Source organism: Gobio gobio (assembly GCF_949357685.1).
Source record: "Gobio gobio genome assembly, chromosome: 11".
In the NCBI taxonomy this organism is placed as follows: domain Eukaryota; kingdom Metazoa; phylum Chordata; class Actinopteri; order Cypriniformes; family Gobionidae; genus Gobio; species Gobio gobio.
The window spans coordinates 47,753,686-47,773,974 of NC_137104.1; the positions used below are offsets into that span (position 1 = coordinate 47,753,686).

General features: G+C 37.9%; 1 protein-coding gene across 1 annotated transcript in view; it reads left to right on the plus strand.

Annotated features, from left to right (window-relative positions):
* Positions 1-20,289, plus strand: part of fhl3b (four and a half LIM domains 3b) — a 33,466-nt gene that overhangs the window by 8,628 nt on the left and 4,549 nt on the right. The window contains exons 2-3 of the mRNA XM_079829309.1: positions 8,530-8,748; positions 13,734-13,908. Of these exons, the coding sequence (XP_079685435.1) occupies positions 8,593-8,748; positions 13,734-13,908 (331 nt within the window). The 5' untranslated portion in view covers positions 8,530-8,592. The remainder of the gene's footprint in view (positions 1-8,529; positions 8,749-13,733; positions 13,909-20,289) is intronic.

Genomic DNA, 20,289 nt, shown 5'->3' on the forward strand with positions numbered 1-20,289 from the left:
CACCTTGAGGGTGAGTAAATCATGGGCTAATTTTCATTTTTGGGTGAACTATCCCTTTAAAGGTTAACATAGAACGTTTAAGGGGTTCTATCATGAGATCATTTTATGGATGCAGTTTTAATTCAATCATTGTGTTTTAATTACATACTTAACACTTGAAACATAAACATACTTTATCACTTGAAAAAAACGGCCTATTTAACATGAAAGTATAAAGCATTTTGTCCTTATTTAGAACCTTTATGGCATAGCATTCTTTAAATTTGAGTCTATAGAACCCCAATTAACCATTTTTTAAGGATTTTAAACTCTGCGGACCCTACAGGAATGACATCATCAAGTATATACTTTACATTTTAAATGTCTGTGGAGGAGCTCGGACCTCATATGGTACCATTTGAAAGCTTAGAGTCTCTACTTTCTGGAGACATGCATCACTTTGGCATTTGTTTTACACAAAGTAACTTATTTACACTAAATTACTCTGGGACCATTTCCGCCTGGATTTGGCTTACCCAAATTTAAAAGCTTCCCATAACCACATACCGTGGTCTAAATACAAAATGTTGGTGTCATTTTACAGGAAACCCTTTGAAGTTACATAAACACCGCTAAAAGTGATAAACATGTAAGTATATGTTGTCTGAGCTGTAATAACCCCCCCAACCCCCCTTTTTTATTTTTTTGGTTATAAATTCATTTTTGAAAGAGTATAACTCAAGCCCTGTGTGGTCTAGCACCCTGCAGACCATTTTGGCCGTTTCCACTAGATTCCAGAAAATACTGTAAAAAAAACAATTTTGTCTGTATCATGTTGTGTGCAAGATTTATTCAAATGAATCTGAATGGAGGATTATGACCTTTTTTATTTAATTTCCGCTTTGTAACACTGTATATTAGTATGGGGGGGGGGGGGGGGGTCCATTCAGATCCATTTGAATAAATGTTGCATACAACATGATACAGACAAAATTGTTTTTTACAGTATTTTCTGGAATCTAGTTGAAACAGCCCAAACTGTCTGCAGGGTGCTAGAACACAGGGCCTGAGTTACACATTTTCAAAACTGAATCTATAACCTAAAAAATAAAAAAAGCGCCTCTCTTTTTTGGGGGGGTGGGGGCTGGTGTATTACAGCTCAGACAACATATACTTACATGTTTATCCCTTTTAGCCCTGTTTTATGTAACTTCAAAGGGTTTCCTGTAAAATGACACCAAAAGTGTGTATTTAGATCACTGTATGTGGGTATGGGAAGCTTTTCAATTTGGGTAGGCCAAATCCAGGCGGAAATCCCCAAAAAATTGGCCCAGAGCTTTAATCTTTTTGTCATGAAAAAAAGCTTTAAATGTAGTATACCTTTCTCACTGTCTGTTCCGAGTCTTTCCCATTCACTTGTTTTGCTCCCAAACTAAACTTAGACACTCACAGTCTGAACATCTGTCACAAATATGGGCAATGTAAGTTTAACTACTTTACACGCAAGTGGACATTGAGTACTTTTTGTGGTACTCTAAATCTGGGATGAATTTAAAATCCACAGACAACATGTTTAATATGTTGATGGATTCATTTAGAATGGCTTCAGAATGAAACGTAAAGGTTTTATTACACTGACATTTGGCCCGCAGGTGTTCAATAGCAATCATTTCACTGGAACATAGACCTCAGGCAACAAAAAACTTCCAAAGTTCACACACACACACACAGAACACAGTTAACCAGGTTCGTTTTCCTACAACGGCGTTGGAAACTTTTGCAGTTATTGAATAACGTACTATGTGTGAGTAATTTTGTATCAAATTAGGGGTTCATTATATTTTCTTCTCATAACACACGATGCATTGAATAAGCAGGACTCCAGTGCATAGAATACCTGTGGAAACCACATTCAAAGAAAGTTTTTGTTGTTCTAGTGCTCGGTTTTACAGACCATTTAGCAGCGTGTTTCTTTAGAGACCTGCGGCTTGGGGAATATATGAGGTGGAACCAGAACAGAGACGCCCTTCCTGGATTTGCCATTGCATGGGGTCTGTGTAAGTTCGTACTGTTTTTGGATGGGCGGCATCAGGCATCTCAGATGGTCTTGTTGATAAAAGGGTGCACATGTGGATCGGAAAATATTCCTTGTTATGCAAAGTCATTAATCTGCACCTTGTGGAGGCAGGTTTAATCATGTGGGAATGCTGTGGAATTTATTTGATTAGTTGTTTGCCAATGTTCTGCTTTAGATGGCAGGCTTACAAGTTATATAGCGTCCTTTGGAATGAAATCGGGTTTGATCTTTATGGGAGAGGGGTATTAGGAAAAAGAAAACGAGGATAAATGTAGTCGTAAATGTGATTAAAATAGGTTTTTGTTGTCTGAACGTTTGTAAGGGGGTTCAAATGCAATTCAAATCAGATATTTGTATAGATTATGTGTGGTTTTTCGTCATTCAGTGATTGGTTTTTAATATGTTTTGATTAATCGGTTATCAAATTGGGTTTAGTTGCAGCCCTACTAATCTAGAAACTTAGCTAAAAACACAGATCTGCCGCGGTCTGTTAAATGTTCCGGTTCTTTTCCACTGGAATAAAATGGTTAATAAAATGGCACAGACGTGCAGACACTCTTTTGTGAGTCATGAAATGAGCTGTCAGTTAGACGTCTACCGTACAGCGAGACACAAAGACTGGTATGTCAGCGTAGTGGGAGTAATGTCATATGATCTGAAAAATAAGTTACTTGGAATGATTCACACATTCTCTTCTCATCGCCTTACATTATGTCCATTCCAAAACACTTACACATTTGTCTCTCTTATCCTTTCTTTATGATCATTTTTATGGTTTGTTGTAGTTTTTAAAATACTTTTGTTAGTTGCTACTTAATGTTTTTACATGTTATGTAATTGTTTAATTATTTTATTTGACCCTATTGGCTACACTTTACAATAAGGTTGTATTAGTTAACATTAGTTAATGCTTTAGTTAACATGAACCATGAACAACACCTCTGTTCAGCATTAGTTAATCTTAGTTACCGTTAGTTTATAAAAATCCAGCTGTTCATGGTTTGTTCATGTTGTTTTACAGTGCATTAACTGTTAGCAAGATTTTAATAATGCATTAGTAAATGTTGAAATTAACATTAACAAAGATTAATAAATGCGGTGACACTTTACAATAAGGTTCATTAGTTCACATTAGTTAACTACAACATGAACTAATAATGAACTGCACTTACAAAGCATTTATTAATCTAAACATTTACTAATGCATTATTAAAATCTTGCTAACATTAGTTAATGCACTGTAAACCAACATGAACAAACCATGAACAGCTGGATTTTTATGAACTAACGTTAACAAAGATGAACAAATACAGTAACAAATGTATTGCTCATGGTTAGTTCATGTTAGTTAATACATTAACTAATTGAAACCTTATTGTAAAAGTGTTACCATTCTATTAAGTGGATGAATTGGACTGGATAGTCAATTGCTGTTCACATCATTAAGTGTACATCATAAATGTAACACTCCTCATCACTTCTTCAATACACTGCGTGCAGAATTATAAGGCACATTGATTTTCTGATCATATTTTTTGTCCAGGCACATTATACCAATTCCAAACCACATCAATCTTAATAACTACTATTATTTTTGTATTTAATCATTTATAAGTGATATACAATTGTTCATGAAGGCTGGAAATGAAAAACGCCTTATATTCAGGTGTGCAGAATTATTAGGCATGTTTTCTTTTACAGATAAAATGAGCCAAAAAAAGAGATTTAACTCAGACTGAAGTCAAAAATTATTAAATGCCCATGAGGATACAATACTAATGCAATACTAGACATTGCAGTTCAGGCATGACCATTGGACAGTGAAATGCTCATTGGGTCAGCGGGGTCAGACAAAAACTGGTGGCGGAAAAAAGACACCTGTTAACTGCAAAAGAATTAAGTGTGAAACTGAAAGACTGTAAAAGCAAGGCCAGATTGTCTGGTGGAGGACAAAGGACACTTTTGAGTGAATAAATTGAGAATGGCTCTAATTTACATGTATTTCCCTTCCCCTGAATTTCCTCCATCCTATTCCACTTCATGCTGGGAGATCACCGAAATATACCCAAAATCTATTGGATTTAATGTCAATTCTCATACAGTATTATGTGTTTGATATTGTTTGAAATGCCTCAGTGCGACTGGTACAAAAATCTTGTCCCCACAGAAGTATACAAGAAGGTAATAAGAGTTTTTAGAGCTTAGAGATATTTTACATATTATGATGGGTGTGGCTTTTGGAGCCATTTGGTCTCTTCTTTCAATCCAGGCAAATGGGAGATCGATTCAATTTAAATTCCCTTTGTTATCAGATGTTTCCATTTGAAAGAGGTTTCGCTTTGGTCTGAGCTACTTAAAGCGATGTGGCAGAGAGTTTGGGGCGCAATTCTGTAATGAGGTTGGCCCGTAACGCGGAGCGTCTTGACTTTAACAATATCTTATTCTTTGCTATAAAGTATTTGATATTATGTATGGATTATCTTTGAATTGATTATGTAATTGGCATTATACATTACCTGACTGTTAATAATTTTTTTAATATATATTTTACAACACTTCAGCTTGTGATTCTCATTAAGTGGGGGTCATTTTTTAGAATTCTTTAACTAACTTATGTCTCTGAGATCCTGACATACTTCTGGAGGCTCCAGGTAGGTTCCAGATCTGTGAAATGGTGGCGCTGGAGACTAAAGGGTTCCTGATGGTTTCACACTTAATTCTTCACCTTAAAGGGTTAGTTCACCCAAAAATGAAAATTCTGTCATTAATTACTTACCCTCATGTTGTTCGACACCCGTCAGACCTCCGTTCATCTTCGGAACAGAAATTAAGATATTTTAGTTGAAATCTGATGGCTCTCCATTGGCACAAAGGTACTCTACACTCTCAGGACCCTTAAAAGGTACTAAAGACGTCGTTACAAAGTCCATCTCACTACAGTGGTTCTAAAATAACTTTATAAATCGGCGACAATAGTTTTTGTGCGAAAAAACCCCCTAAATAACGACTTACATAGTGATGACGATTTCAAAACAAAGCATCATTAAGCTTCGAAGCGTTATGAATCACTGAGCCGAATGATGATTCGGATCGCGTGTCAAACCGCCAAACTGCTGAAATTTGGTGATTCAAACTGCTGAATCGACTCAGTGATTCATAACGCTTCGAAGCTTCATGATGCTTTGTTTTGAAATCGTCATCACTATGTAAGTCGTTATTTAGGGTTTTTTGCGCACAAAAACTATTGTCGCCGATTCATAAAGTTATTTTAGAACCACTGTAGTGAGATGGACTTTGTAACGACGTCTTTAGTACCTTTTAAGGGTCTTGAGAGTGTAGAGTACCATTGAGCCAATGGAGGACTTTCAGAGCCATCAGATTTCAACTAAAATATCTTAATTTCTGTTCCGAAGATGAACGGAGGTCTGACGGGTGTCGAACGACATGAGGGTAAGTAATTAATGACAGAATTTTCATTTTTGGGTGAACTAACCCTTTAATTCTTAATTCTTTTGCAGTTAACAGGTGTCTTTTTTCCACCGCCAGTTTTTGTCTGACCCTGCTGACCCAACGAGCATTTCACTGTCCAATGGTCATGCCTGCACTGCAATGTCTAGTATTGCATTAGTATTGTATCCTTCTCATAGGCATTTAATAATTTTTCGAGTTAAATCTCTTTTTTGGTTAATTTTATCTGTAAAAGAAAACGTGCCTAATAATTCTGTACACCTGAATATAAGGCGTTTTTAATTTCCAGCCTTCATGAACAATTGTATATCACTTATAAATGATTAAATACAAAATTAATAGTAGTTATTAAGATTAATGTGGTTTGGAATTGGTCAAAAGTGCCTGAAAAAAAAAATATGATCAGAAAATCAACGAGCCTCATAATTCTGCATGTAGTGTATATTTATGTATGTGATTGTTTTATTTTTTTATTTGATTCATTTTATATTTGATTTTATTTTTATTTCATTTATTTTTAACAATAATAATACATATAACACTCCTTATCATGCATACACTCCTTCAATAGTTTTATGTATGTTCATTTTTTTGTTTTACTTTACTTTATTTTTTATTTTATTTATTTATTTTTTACTTTACTTTATTTTTTATTTTATTTTGCTTAATTTTAACTTTACTTTGATTTACTTTATTTTTATTTATTTATTTTATTTTATTTTATTTTTTATTTTATAAGTTAAAATAGTTGTTTCAAAAGTTCCAGGATAGGTCCTAGGATAAGAGTAAGTTTGTTGATGAATGTCCTGTGGGAACAGAACTGGAATCTAGACAAAGCATCAGCATATTTTGGTCACTACATTCCAATACTACCATTTGTGTTAGTTTTGTTATCTTAACTATTATTGTAAAATGTGGAAAATGGTTATAATATGACAGTGTGTCCAAACATCTGACTGGTAAACCTCTCGGTGCTCATGAAGGAATGTTCATTTGTTTACATGAGGGGTCACTCAAAGTCCTGTACTGCATCGCTCTTGCCATTTCTCAACAAAATCAAGATGGTTTCGGCGGACTCTGAGCGTGATTCATAGCTATTTCCAGTTTACAAGGCCGTTCACTCATTTGGGGGTTTGACCAGGATATGAAGGAGGGGAGACGGCAATATCACTGTCATAAAAGGGAGTTGTGATGTCTCTGACCCTCGGGGAATTCTACATCTCATTAGAACCGCATGTTCTACAATCAGAACGACTCCCACGAAGCATGCCAGAGGAGAGCAGGAATAAGGGAGGCAGGCAGAGAAAAAAAAAGTTAGTCAGTTACTTGTTTCATTGCATGTCTAAATTAACGAATTGTCTTCCACACATTGTGCGTTGAATATAAACCTGTATAAGTGTGCATAAGGGTGTAAATTACAACAAGCCAAAACGGGAGTCGGGACCAGGGTCTCCACATGCAAAGACTTTAGCTTCCTCCAAATATCGTTGACTTACATTTCAAAATAAACGTTTGTAAATTAAACACAGTTTCTCGCTGAAAGATGAACCGATCATTAAATGTAAGCATATGTTATAAGTTATATAATATGCTATATAAATAAATATGCCTATGCCTGATAGTTCTGTGAGAAAGGGGTCCTGGAGTTTGGGACTGGAGGCATTCAGACGTGGCCGAGGGGAACTCTCAACCTCTCCAAAACTTGCCTGTTTTGTAAGATCCAGTCTACTTTCAATGGTTAAAAGAAGTCCCACCCTACATGTTTTCTCATTAAAGGGTTAGTTCACCCAAAAATGAAAATTATGTCATTAATTACTTACCCTCATGTCGTTCGACACCCGTCAGACCTCCGTTCATCTTCGGAACACAAATTAAGATATTTTAGTTGAAATCTGATGGCTCTGAAAGGCCTCCATTGACACAATGGCACGGTTCACTCTCAAGACCCTTAAAAGGTACTAAAGACGTCGTTACAAAGTCCATCTCACTACAGTGGTTCTACAATAACTTCATGAATCGGCGAGAATAGTTTTTGTGCGCAAAAAAACCCTAAATAACGACTTACATAGTGATGACGATTTCATCATGAAGCTTCGAAGCGTTATGAATCAGCGAGTCGATTCAGCGGTTTGAATCGCCAAATTTCAGCAGTTTGGCGGTTTGACACGCGATCCGAATCATGATTCGGCTCACTGATTCATAACTCTTCGAAGCTTCATGATGCCTTGTTTTGAAATCGTCATCACTATGTAAGTCGTTATATAGGGGTTTTTGCTCACAAAAACTATTGTCGCCGATTCATAAAGTTATTTTAGAACCACTGTAGTGAGATGGACTTTGTAACGACGTCTTTCGTACCTTTTAAGGGTCTTGAGAGTGAACCGTGCCATTGTGTCAATGGAGGCCTTTCAGAGCCATCAGATTTCAACTAAAATATCTTCATTTGTGTTCTGAAGATGAACGGAGGTCTGACGGGTGTCGAACGACATGAGGGTAAGTAATTAATGACAGAATTTTAATTTTTGGGTGAACTAACCCTTGTTTTACTCAACACTTAACTTCTTTAATGTGATATATTGCTGAATGCTGTTTCTGTTTGAAAAGATTCAGTGCGTTTTAGTGTGGGAATCTGTTTATTCTCACGCTCTGTCCAGGACACACAGTGGACGCCGGTCATGATCACACATTTAACACACATATACGTGACCGCTTGTTTCCCCACAGGATCCTGATGACCGTCTGGATCCGGTTAATGAGAGATAATAGACTCAGATTCCTATTTCCTATAGTATCTTTCTTGCTGTCTGTCTCTCTTTATTTCTCTCCCTCGCTCTTTCTCTCCACTCACTGAGTAATTAAAAACCTTCAGGCCTACTGTGATGAAGGATTTACTGCCAAATCAAAACGGATTCATCACTGATTACAGACTATATAATTCTTCTGATGTGGAAAGACTCACAGATAATCCTCAAAGATAACTTTATTTAAATCTTGTTTTTCTTTAGGATTAGAGAGCCTCTCAGTCCACCGACTGTGTTGTATGAGTCAGAGGAGCGGAGCAGAACGTCATGTCAGAGCCATTTGACTGTGGCGGTTGTAAGGAGTCTCTGTACGGCAGGAAATACATCCAGGTGGACGATGTTCCCCATTGCGTCCCTTGTTACGACCGGCTGTATGCAAACACCTGCCAGGAGTGCAAAGAGCTCATCGAACACAACTCACGGGTGAGTGTTTTACTAAACATCACCTATGGGATCCAACAAAGTTATTCATTCAAAAATATTTAAATAGTTTATATGTAGTTACATAATTATATATGTAAATTATATATACACCGATCAGGCATAACATCATGATCATCCAACAAACATTCCTAATATTGTGTTGGTCCCCCTTTTGCTGCCAAAACAGCCCTGACCCGTCGAGGCATGGACTCCTCTAGACCCCTGAAGGTGTGCTGTGGTATCTGGGGAATTTGGAGGCCAAGTCAACACCTCAAACTCGTTGTTGTGCTCCTCAAACCATTCCTGAACCATTCTTGCTTTGTAGGGCGCATTATCTGCTGAAAGAGCCACAGCCACCAGGGAATACCGTTTCCATGAAAGGGTGTACATGATCTGCAACAATGCTTAGGTAGGTGGTACGTGTTCAAGTAACATCCACATGGATGGAATGACCCAAGGTTTCCCAGCAGAACATTGCCCAAAGCATCACACTGCCTCCGCCGGCTTGCCTTCTTCCCATAGTGTATCCTGGTGCCATGTGCTCCCCAGGTAAGCGACGCACACGCACCCGGACATCCACGTGATGTAAAAGAAAACGTGATTCATCAGACCAGGCCACCTTCTTCCATTGCTTTGTGGTCCAGTTCTGATGCATTCGGTGGTGGACAGGGGTCACAGCATGGGCACCCTGACTGGTCTGCGGCTATGCAGCCCCATACGCAACAAACTGCGATCCACTGTGTATTCTGACATCTTTCTATCAGAACCAGCATTAACTTCTTGAGCAATTTGAGCTACAGTAGCTCGTCTGTTTGATCGGATCATACGGGCCAGCCTTCGCTCCCAACGTGCATCTATGGCCGCCCATGACCCTGTCGCCGGTTCACCACTGTTCCTTCCTTGGACCTCTTTTTATAGAGACTGACCACTGCAGACCGGGAACACCCCACAAGAGCTGCAGTTTTGGAGATGCTCAGTCCCAGTCGTCTAGCCATCACAATTTGACCCTTGTCAAACTCGCTCAAATCCTTACGCTTGCCCATTTTTCCTGCTTCTAACACATCAACTTTGAGGACAAAATGTTCACTTGCTGCCTAATATATCCTACCCACTAACATGTGCCCTGTTGAAGAGATACACAGCGTTATTCATTTAACGCTGGTCATAATGTTATGCCTGATCGGTGTATATACCTATAAGTTCTTGGAGTTCCATGGTTGTTTTTCAGTAACAGGGTTTATTTCAAAATACCATAATATTATCATCTTACCACAAATAAGGGTTAAAATGCCTTGGAGTACCATGTAAATACTATGGTAAACATTTAGTAGCATGGTATGTTTCATATAGTTTATATCTGATACCAGCACAGTACTTTTTCATAAGAGTTCTTATGTGTGTGTGTGACTCTCAAACTTCCACAGTATGTTTAAACCCTGCTATCAATTGCTTCCACTTGTGTTGTGTGTTCATGTGTTTTATGATTGCTCTTCAGTGAGTTTACACACACAGGCATAAATTTACTCCATATACTATTTAGGAGATGTATCTGTGTATCATTCGTCATCGATTTCCATGCTCACAGCTGGTCATGGTCACGGGTGACAGAGCAGTGAAGCAGACGGCCAATGCAAACAGAGCAGGCCTCAGTCGCCACAGCACGCCGCTCACCGTCTGACTTACACATCCACTGGGAGAAATGCACACTACATAAATACTACTACTACACGCTCTCTCTCTTTCTGTGTTTTTCTCCTGCGTTCTCCATCAGTCATCTGTAGACGTGATGATTTGTGGGTCATTTGGCTGAAAGGTCATCATTTATTGTATGACAGGTTTAACACAGTTGAGTTTAAACTGCTCTGAATCAGTGACTCACAGGCTGTTGGGTTTTACAGAGATCCTCATCATGTATTGTGTATTTTGTGGTTGAATGTAAGCATCAAAATCTCATAATTCACTTTGGAGATTTGTAAAGAGTTGTGATGTAAAACGGGCAGTGTTTCTTTTTGGTTTGAATTTGGTGATTCAATCAGATTCAGTTTGATCAAAGTCCCTTTTAAGACAAGTCATTTCACTCGGCGGCCATCTTTGAAATCACCAATGAAATCAACAGCTGTCTCATACATTTTGTTTCTAAACGCTTGAATCATGACAAAAAATTTGTTTAGCCTGGACAAAGCTAATGCGCTTGCGCAGTCCTAAGCGCACGACTCAGAACACTGCCTGTTTCTATAGCAACCGGAGCTTCTGATGGCAGCTGCAGTGACGCGATGACTTTACTAATCACCGATTGGCTCTTTGATTTAGAAGGCGGGGCTTATTTACCATATTGGATGTTGCACTTTCTCCCATTCATAAGTAATCGGAATGCACCGTCTTCCTTAATATAAAGTCTTTGGTTTGATTCAGATGTATTTGTTTTTATTTTAATTAGATTCCATTTAATCGAATTGAATTTGATTAATTTTGATTGCATTTGATAAGTGTCAGTATTGTTTAATTGGAGTATCATGTAAATACTATATGGTAGATGGTTTTCAGTACCATGGTATCTGATTTAATTTGATTCAATTTCACTATGATTCACATTTGAATCTGATTAATTGTGAACTGATCCAGTTCAGTATTGTTCAATTCTATTAGATAGATAGATAGATAGATAGATAGATAGATAGATAGATAGATAGATAGATAGATAGATAGATAGATAGATAGATAGATAGATAGATAGATAGATAGATAGATAGATAGATAGATAGATAGATAGATAGATAGATAGATAGATAGATAGATAGATAGATAGATAAAACAGGATTTTTTAAAGAGAAATGGCGGAGGATGTCAATATAAGAGAAGAGGGGCTTGAGTTTGTTGCCCAGCCCTATCAGTTATATGTACTAAATAAAAATGACTTCACTGCACTCAAATATTACTGAACGTTATGTGGACACAATGACTGAAACAGAACTCAAACTGAATGAGTTATAGAACATTTCTAGTTCCCAGCATGATAATTGGATAATAATTGTATTGTTCAGTGATTAAATAAGTGATGATTGATGTAACTGTGATTAAATTGAATAAAATGCATGTAGTAAACGTTGTTTGTACGGGAAGAAGGAGGCGGGAACCGGCGGACAATCAAAAGAACTTTTAATAAATAAACACAAAATAATGATGGTGGCGACAGCCCCTCGCGGTCGACTGCCGCCTACACACAAACACTCACAAAATGAAAATAAAAGCTGCAGCCCCTCACGGACGACTGCAGCGAACACAAAATAAAACATAACACAAAATCCAGGCCTGGTCCTCTCTCGTCCCTCACTGTCGTCGCTCCTCCTTTATAGTCCCTCACTCCTCCGCGAGGGCCGAGATCGCTGCGGCGCGCAGCTGGCGCTCATCCTCCCTGATGAGCGCCGCCTCGTCCCGCCCTCACGGTCCCTCGACCTCGCTGCTCGCCACAATGCACTTTTCTGTAAATGTGCAACAGGCCACGTCTAACTTCTTGAATTAACCAGGGTATTCAGGAAGATTGTATTGTTCAGTGATTAAATAAGTGATAAATGAGCATTAGTGATGAACACCTGATGATAATAAGCAGAATCATTGAAGTAAAGAGAAACACAAGAACTACACCTGACTTCAGCCACAGCATTAGATGAAATCAGCTGAAGACAAAAGAAGACATTCAATCTCTAAAGATTTCAGCAGAGGATGATTAAACAACTCAACAAACAGCATTACCAGATTTACACACTAATAACCACTTAATTACTTAACTGCAACATATATTAAGAATCATTAAAAAATATTATTATATTAATGAACTCAACTGAAACAAGCTTAGAGTACTCATAACTATTTATTTTTAAACTTAAATTAATTGAGGTAATACGTTTCCTAAAATGTAATGAGTAAGCTTAACGTATTGGCTATTGTGAGCTAGCAGTAACTGCAAGCGCTGAGTTCATTTAAAGTTTGTAATTTCAGTTGTTTTACTCAATATAGTGAAGTTTTAGCTGTAAAAAGTATTTGAATGCAGTGTAAAGTTTAAATGTATATTAAGAAATACCCTTGGTTTAGTGGACTCGATTAAAATAAGTTCAGAGTACTCATAACTACTGTTAAACTTAATTGAATTGAGGTAATCAGTTTCCTCAAATGAAATGAGTTAGCTTAACGTGTTGGGTTTTACAGAGATGGATGAATGGATGGATCTGATTTAATCTGATTCGATTCTGATTTAGTTCAGTTTTCTTTTTAATTTTATTCAATCCAATCTGATTCACATTGATTCTATGCCCATTTAATTTTCAGTTTGAATCAAACTCGATTTAATATGAGTTTGTCGGATTTGTACCCATTCAGTTTTGATTCAACGTCTGTGAGAAACAGCACACCGTCACTAACATCAACAGAACTGTGTACATAGAGACGGCGAGATCTCTCAGATCTGATTTCTCACATCTTCACTGGAAGATCTCAAGTGTCTAAGGCGAACACAGGGAGGTTTAACAGAAGCTTCTGTTCTGTGTTCAGAATTAATAGCCGTCTGATCTTTGAGAGCTTGGATTAGTGGACGATAGTAAAGCATGTTTTCATTGCGTAGACACCATTCCTTTCATGGTAGTGGAAGTGACACAGAGAACAGCAAGATCTGTTTTGCTTCAACATGCTTTTAGTCATAGAATTTCCTGCACAACCAGCTGTGTCACCTCGCTTCACCTTTTGTTCAGCTTTGATCCAAAATATGATGATGTAACTGTGATTAAATAGAATAAAATGCACTTTTTTGTAGGAAATGTGCAACAGGCCACGTCTAACTTCTTGAATTATCCAGGGTATTCAGTCTGCATGGTCACAAGATCTAAAATAAATTCAATAAACGAAGTACCGCATGATTTTCTAGAATTTTTTAATATAATTTACAGTTGAACTAAATATAAATCTTTATGTGTTCCTGTGCTGTCTGTGTTCAGGAGCTGTATTATGAGGAGAGGCATTATCACGAACACTGTTTCCGCTGCTCGCGCTGCAGCCGTTCTCTGGCCGACAAGCCGTTCACCTGTCAGGAAGACGCCCTGGTGTGTAACGAGTGTTACTGCAATGAGTTTTCCTCCAAATGTGTGGCCTGCAGGAAGACTGTGATGCCAGGTACAGTTCCACACACATATGCATATATGCTTATATTTCATTTACACTGTAAAATGGTGTCAACTCAAATATCCAAGTTGTCCAAGTGGTAAAGTGCATCTATCCCCATTAAAGTGCTCCACACAGCTCCGGGGGGTTAATAAAGACCTTCTGAGGCAAAGCGGTGCGCTTATGTGAGAAAAATATCTCTAAAATAACTAGCTTCCGGCAGAAAGCTGTATGCAAGTCAACTTACGCTAAAGACGCGATGTACAGGAGCATCACAAGCTTTGACGCCTCTCGTGGATAGTGCTGGGCAAAAAACTCAAGCCCCTCTTCTCTTATATCTACATCCTCTGCCATTTCTCTTTAAACATTCTCGTTTTAGACCAGTGTTTTGTTTTGCTCTATCCTCTGTGCTTCTGCGTTCAAGGGTTACTCTTTTGCTGTAAATCAATGTGTACGGCCGTCTGCCAGAAGCTTTTAGTTTATAAAGTTTTAAATATGGATACTTTTCTCACACAAACGCATCACTCCAGACGGCCTTTATTAACCCACTGGAGTCGTCTGGATATCTTTTATGATGGATATATGCACTTTTATGGATTTCGAAACAGAACTACCCATTCACTGCCATTACAAACCTTGGAAGAGCCAGACATTTTTTTTATATATATAACTCCTATGGTGTTCGTCTGAAAGAAGAATGGTATATACACATAGGATGACTTGACGGTGAGTAAATCATCGGCTAATTTTCATTTTTGGGTGATCTCAATTTTTCTAAAAATTTACTTTGCTGACTCTATCGACTTCACAGAGGTGTATTTTTCAAACAAATTCAACAAATCATACATAATTTTTGAAAGTTATTTAATAGAAAATGTTCTTTTTTTATTTGCTCATTGCGACTTATTTTGCCAGCACGGGTCACACACACACACATACACACACACACACACACACACACACACATATATATATATATATATACAGTATATATATATACACACACACACACACTCTAACGTTGAAAGTTTGGGGTCAGTAAGATTTTTTTTTTTTATATATAAAGAAAGAAATGGATACTTTTGTGCAGCAAGGATGCATCAAATTCATAAAAAGACATTTCAAATTGTGGCGAGCAGCGAGGCTGAGGGACCGTGAGAGCGGGACGAGGCCGCGGTCATTATTATGATGATGAGCGCCAGCTGCGTGCCGCATTGGCCTCGTCTCTCGCGGAAGAGTGACGGGAGTATAAAGGAGGAGCGACGACAGTTAAGGACGAGAGAGGACCAGGCCTGGATTTTAAGTTGTATTTTTATTTATGGTTTTGTTTATGTGTGTGTGCGGCAGTCGGCCGTGAGGGGCTGCCGCTTTTACTTTCACTTTGTTTGTTTGTTTATTTGATTAAAGTTTATTGTTTATTGTTCGCCGGTTCCCGCCTCCTTCTTCCCACACGAACAAACATCGTTACACAAATATTACAAAATATTTCTATTTCAAATAAATGCTGTTCTTTTGAATTTTCTATTAATCAAAGTATCCTTAAAAATGTTTTACAGTTTCCACGTAAGCCTAAATATGAAGCAGCACAACTGTTCAACACTGATAATAATCATAAATGTTTCTTGAGCATCAAATCATCATATCAGAATGATTTCTGAAGGATCATGTGACACTGAAGACTGGAGTAATGATGCTGAACATTCAGCTTTGCATTACAGAAATAAATAGAAACTTTAAACAGAAAACAGTTATTTTAAATCGTAATGATATTTCACAATATGGCTGTTTTAACTGTATTTTTGATCAAATAATTTTGTATACCATTTATATTTGTGTATATGCATATGCAATTCAAATCTATAGAAGGAAATTATTAGTCATTTATATATATCTTAATCTTAATCATCAAAAGCATCTTGCATCATCGCATGTAATTGATTGTACCAGATTGTATAGACTACAAACATAAACACAACAAATATGAAACGTAATCTGACAGGAAATAAAGTTTGAGTGTGTTTCTCACCCTGCACGCTAAAGCAGAAACTGAGTTAATGAGTTTTGATTGGGCGTCAGGGTGCGGCAGTGGAGATATGACAGTGTGATTACAAACACGCTCAGCTGAGACAGAAAACCCTGCGGCCACGCTCGCACACACGCCTCCAGGCCGGACGCCAACACTCGGGCGTTACATTACCCATAATTACACTCTGCCGCCTGCCTCTGTCTCTCTGGAGCTTTTCAGAGAGAAATAAGAGATGGTAAAAGTTCCAGAAGGATAAAATTACAAACTGAAAGTGGCAGCTCTCTCCTCCCTCATTCATTCGAAACAGACCCGCCATCTCAGTCCCCCTCTGGGCTCATTTTCACGCCCATTCTCAGTCATTACACACAGATCAGGTGTGCCGTTTTCCCACCAAACCTGTACATTACATCTGCAACTTGTGCATTTCCAGATTCCAGATGCATTTTATTGAAATACCAGCCATTGTGGAATTTTCAGCCCACAGCTTTTGCACGCCTCAGAAACAAAACACCCACTCAAGAGGCTTTTGTAGATCCAGGGCCGTTCAAGTTCATTTGTGAGCATAGTTGTGTAGTAGACTGACTGTTGCATGACATCATACGTGTAGTTAATCACTGCATCATAAAGACGAATTACTTATCAGACATGCTCGGCCACCCGCAACACAATACAAACACTTGAGGAAGAACCTGTATAGTGCATGAACAGCTGAGGCTGTTTTTCAGAAGAAACCAGCGCAGACAGGTACAAGCACATTCACAGATTATGCAATGATGAATGAGATAAAAATGATAAAAGGTATGAGATCATGTTTACCTCTGAACCACGAGTTGTGTTGAAAGGGCTTTATAAATAAAGAAAAGAAAAGAAAGTTACATTTCCCAAGAAATCAAAATGACAGTTTTATGATTTACTTTATTTCTGTAATCTTTGAGGTGAATCTAGTGTGTCACTGTTATTCTAACAAGTTCAGTTTACTTAAAAAACTAAAGGGAAAACTGAAGTTAATTTAATAATCAGCTAAAAGTAAAGAAAGCTAACACCTCCCAAGTGAATTAAAGGGTTACTTCAGCGATTAGCATTAAAGGGTTAGTTCACCCAAAAATGAAAATTCTGTCATTAATTACTTACCCTCATGTCGTTCGACACCTGTCAGACCTCCGTTCATCTTTGGAACAGAAATTAAGATATTTTAGTTGAAATCCGATCGCTCTGAAAAGCCTCCATTGGCTCAATGGTACTCTACACTCTCAAGACCCTTAAAAGGTACTAAAGACGTCGTTACAAAGTCCATCTCACTACAGTGGTTCTGAAATAACTTTATGAATCGGCGACAATAGTTTTTGTGCGCAAAAAAACCCTAAATAACGACTTACATAGTGATGACGATTTCAAAACAAAGCATCATGAAGCTTCGAAGCGTTATGAATCACTGAGTCGATTCAGCGGTTTGAATCGCCAAATTTCAGCAGTTTGGCGGTTTGACACGCGATCCGAATCATCATTCGACTCACTGATTCATAACGCTTCGAAGCTTCATGATGCCTTGTTTTGAAATCTTCATCACTATGTAAGTCGTTATTTAGGGTTTTTTTGCGCACAAAAACTATTCTCGCCGATTCATAAAGTTATTTTGGAACCACTGTAGTGAGATGGACTTTGTAACGACGTCTTTAGTACCTTTTAAGGGTCTTGAGAGTGAACAGTGCCATTGTGTCAATGGAGGCCTTTCAGAGCGATCGGATTTCAACTAAAATATCTTCATTTCTGTTCCGAAGATGAACGGAGGTCTTACGGGTGTCGAACGACATGAGGGTAAGTAATTAATGACAGAATTTTTATTTTTGGGTGAACTAACCCTTTTAAGCTTTGTATCAGTAGAAACCTGGTAGTATATTCGAGTGATCGTACTTTCCCCCCTCATATCCCCCTGAGACGAGAGAATTATGCATTTTATTTCTGAAAAAAATCATCCGATGACGCAAATATCGTCATTTTGCATCATCTGAGGATTTTTTGGCCAGAGCCTAGAGAATACAGCCAGTAGTAGGAGCTGTTCCGCATGTTTTCAACCCGCCCATAGGGGATGGGATCTCTCTCACAGAATGTAAATGCGTACGGCCGCTCGGCTCGGGCATTAATAACGGAGCGGTGCGGAGCAAAGTGAGTGTTTCAACTTTTCAATGAATTCCTATGAAAGTTAAGCTTCCATCGGAATGATCTGAAAACGCGCCAGACTGGACACGCGTCGAGAATGACGGCCGCGCTTACCTCAGCTCTGCTCAGCTCTTCTCTCGTGATGAATGAAATCTGACTCCTGCTGCGTCTGTGCCGTGACTTCTGTTCGGCTCACTCACACTTTATTGAAAAGACACCTTCAGTTTTTAATTGTAGTGTCTATTCTCTAACTGAACGAAATGATTGTATTAGTATGAAAATCAAGACGATGGTGGGGCGGTGTAATGGTGGGCAAGTGATAACAACTAGCCGTGGCTTTGGGAGTGGCCTCGTAGGGCAGCGAAGCAAGTGCATTCTGGGAGTTGTTGTCTTCCATCCACATGAGACAAAAACACATTTTCTGTCTTTTCTCGGTCTAGAAGGCACCAAATTCAAAAATAATTTCACATTTCTACTACATAAATGACCCAATTTAAATACACATTCATCTTCTGAAGTACCCCTTTAAAGGGTTAGTTCACCCAAAAATGAAAATTCTGTCATTAATTACTCACCCTCATGTCGTTCGACACCCGTAAGTCCTCCGTTCATATTCGGAACACAAATGAAGATATTTTAGTTGAAAGCTGATGGCTGAGAAAGGCTTCAGATAGGCCTCCATTGGCATTCAGTACATTTACACTCCCAAGACCCATAAAAGGCACTTAAAACGTCATTACAAAGTCCATCTCACCACAGTGGCTCTACAATAATTTTACAATGCGACGACAATAGTTTTTGTGCGCAAAAAAAAATCTAAATAACACCTTTATCCAACTTGTTCTTGTCTTCCGTGTGTGCCTCCACGACGTATGCGCGAGAGTATGACGTAGCGCCAGCGTTCAGGAATCCATGAAATGCACACTTAAGCCCCATTTTGAGAACTACGCCGAGACCTAAAGCACGATCAATGTAGAATTCAACAGCTTAGATACGCGCGTCTTCCTCTGCTTGTAAACAAATCGCTTCTGGGTCATGTGTCCAAACGCCGGATCTGCGTCATATTCTCACGCATGCGTCGTGGAGACACACACGGAAGACAATAACAAGTTGGATAAAGGTGTTATTTTGATTTTTTTTTTGCGCACAAAAACTATTGTCGTCGCATCGTAAAATTATTGTAGAGTCCCTGTGGTGAGATGGACTTTGTAACGACGTTTTAAGTGCCTTTTATGGGTCTTTGGAGTGTAAATGTACTGAATGCCAATGGAGGCCTATCTGAAGCCTTTCTCAGCCATCAGCTTTCAACAAAAATATCTTCATTTGTGTTCCGAATATGAACGGAGGTCTTACTGGTGTCGAACGACATGAGGGTGGGTAATTAATGACAGAATTTTCATTTTTGGGTGAACTAACCCTTTAAGTAATATATATCAAGCTAGTTTAATGCCATTTCTAGTTAACATACTCTAGAATATTTACTAATCTTACTTAAGATTGAATAGTAAGATTACTTGAGTAGTTCCATTTAACTAACAGTGTTATATTATGTTCTGCAAACATCTCAAAAACTATTATTCTCAACATAGTTTTAATCTGTCATTTTCAGCTATGGCGACTTAAAAAACAATGTGCAATCGTTTTCCACATTATCTTCATGTAAAGTGAATATATTTTTAGTAGTTCAACTAGCATTGAATCCACATTTATTACTTCCCTATAAGTAATAAGTAAAGTAATTAAGTAAAATCTGAAATAGTTCAGATTACTAAATAGTTTTAAGTAAATTCAACAAATTATTGACATTAAGTAAAGTTAACTAAAAAGTCTGAGAAAGAACAACTGTTGGATTTTACAGTGTAGTATGCTATTATAATAATAATAGTATATAATATTAACATTTTCAATTGGGTTTTATATTTTTTATTTAGCTGTATATATTTTTTTAATTCTAGTTTTAGTCATTTTAATAATTAAACATTTAATTCAGGCAAGTTTTTCCATTATATATTGATAAACAAAAATACATTAGAGAAATGTATTTTTAATCGTTTTAATTTTAGTTTTCATTAACAATAACACTGCAGTGTAGGGGAGAGCGGCGCACAGCCTAACGCTTTTTGACTTTCTCAGTTTGTGTAAATCCATTTTTTTTCACACGTCTAATACAATCATGTGAAATGTGACAACATGCCCCATAGGTGGGGTAC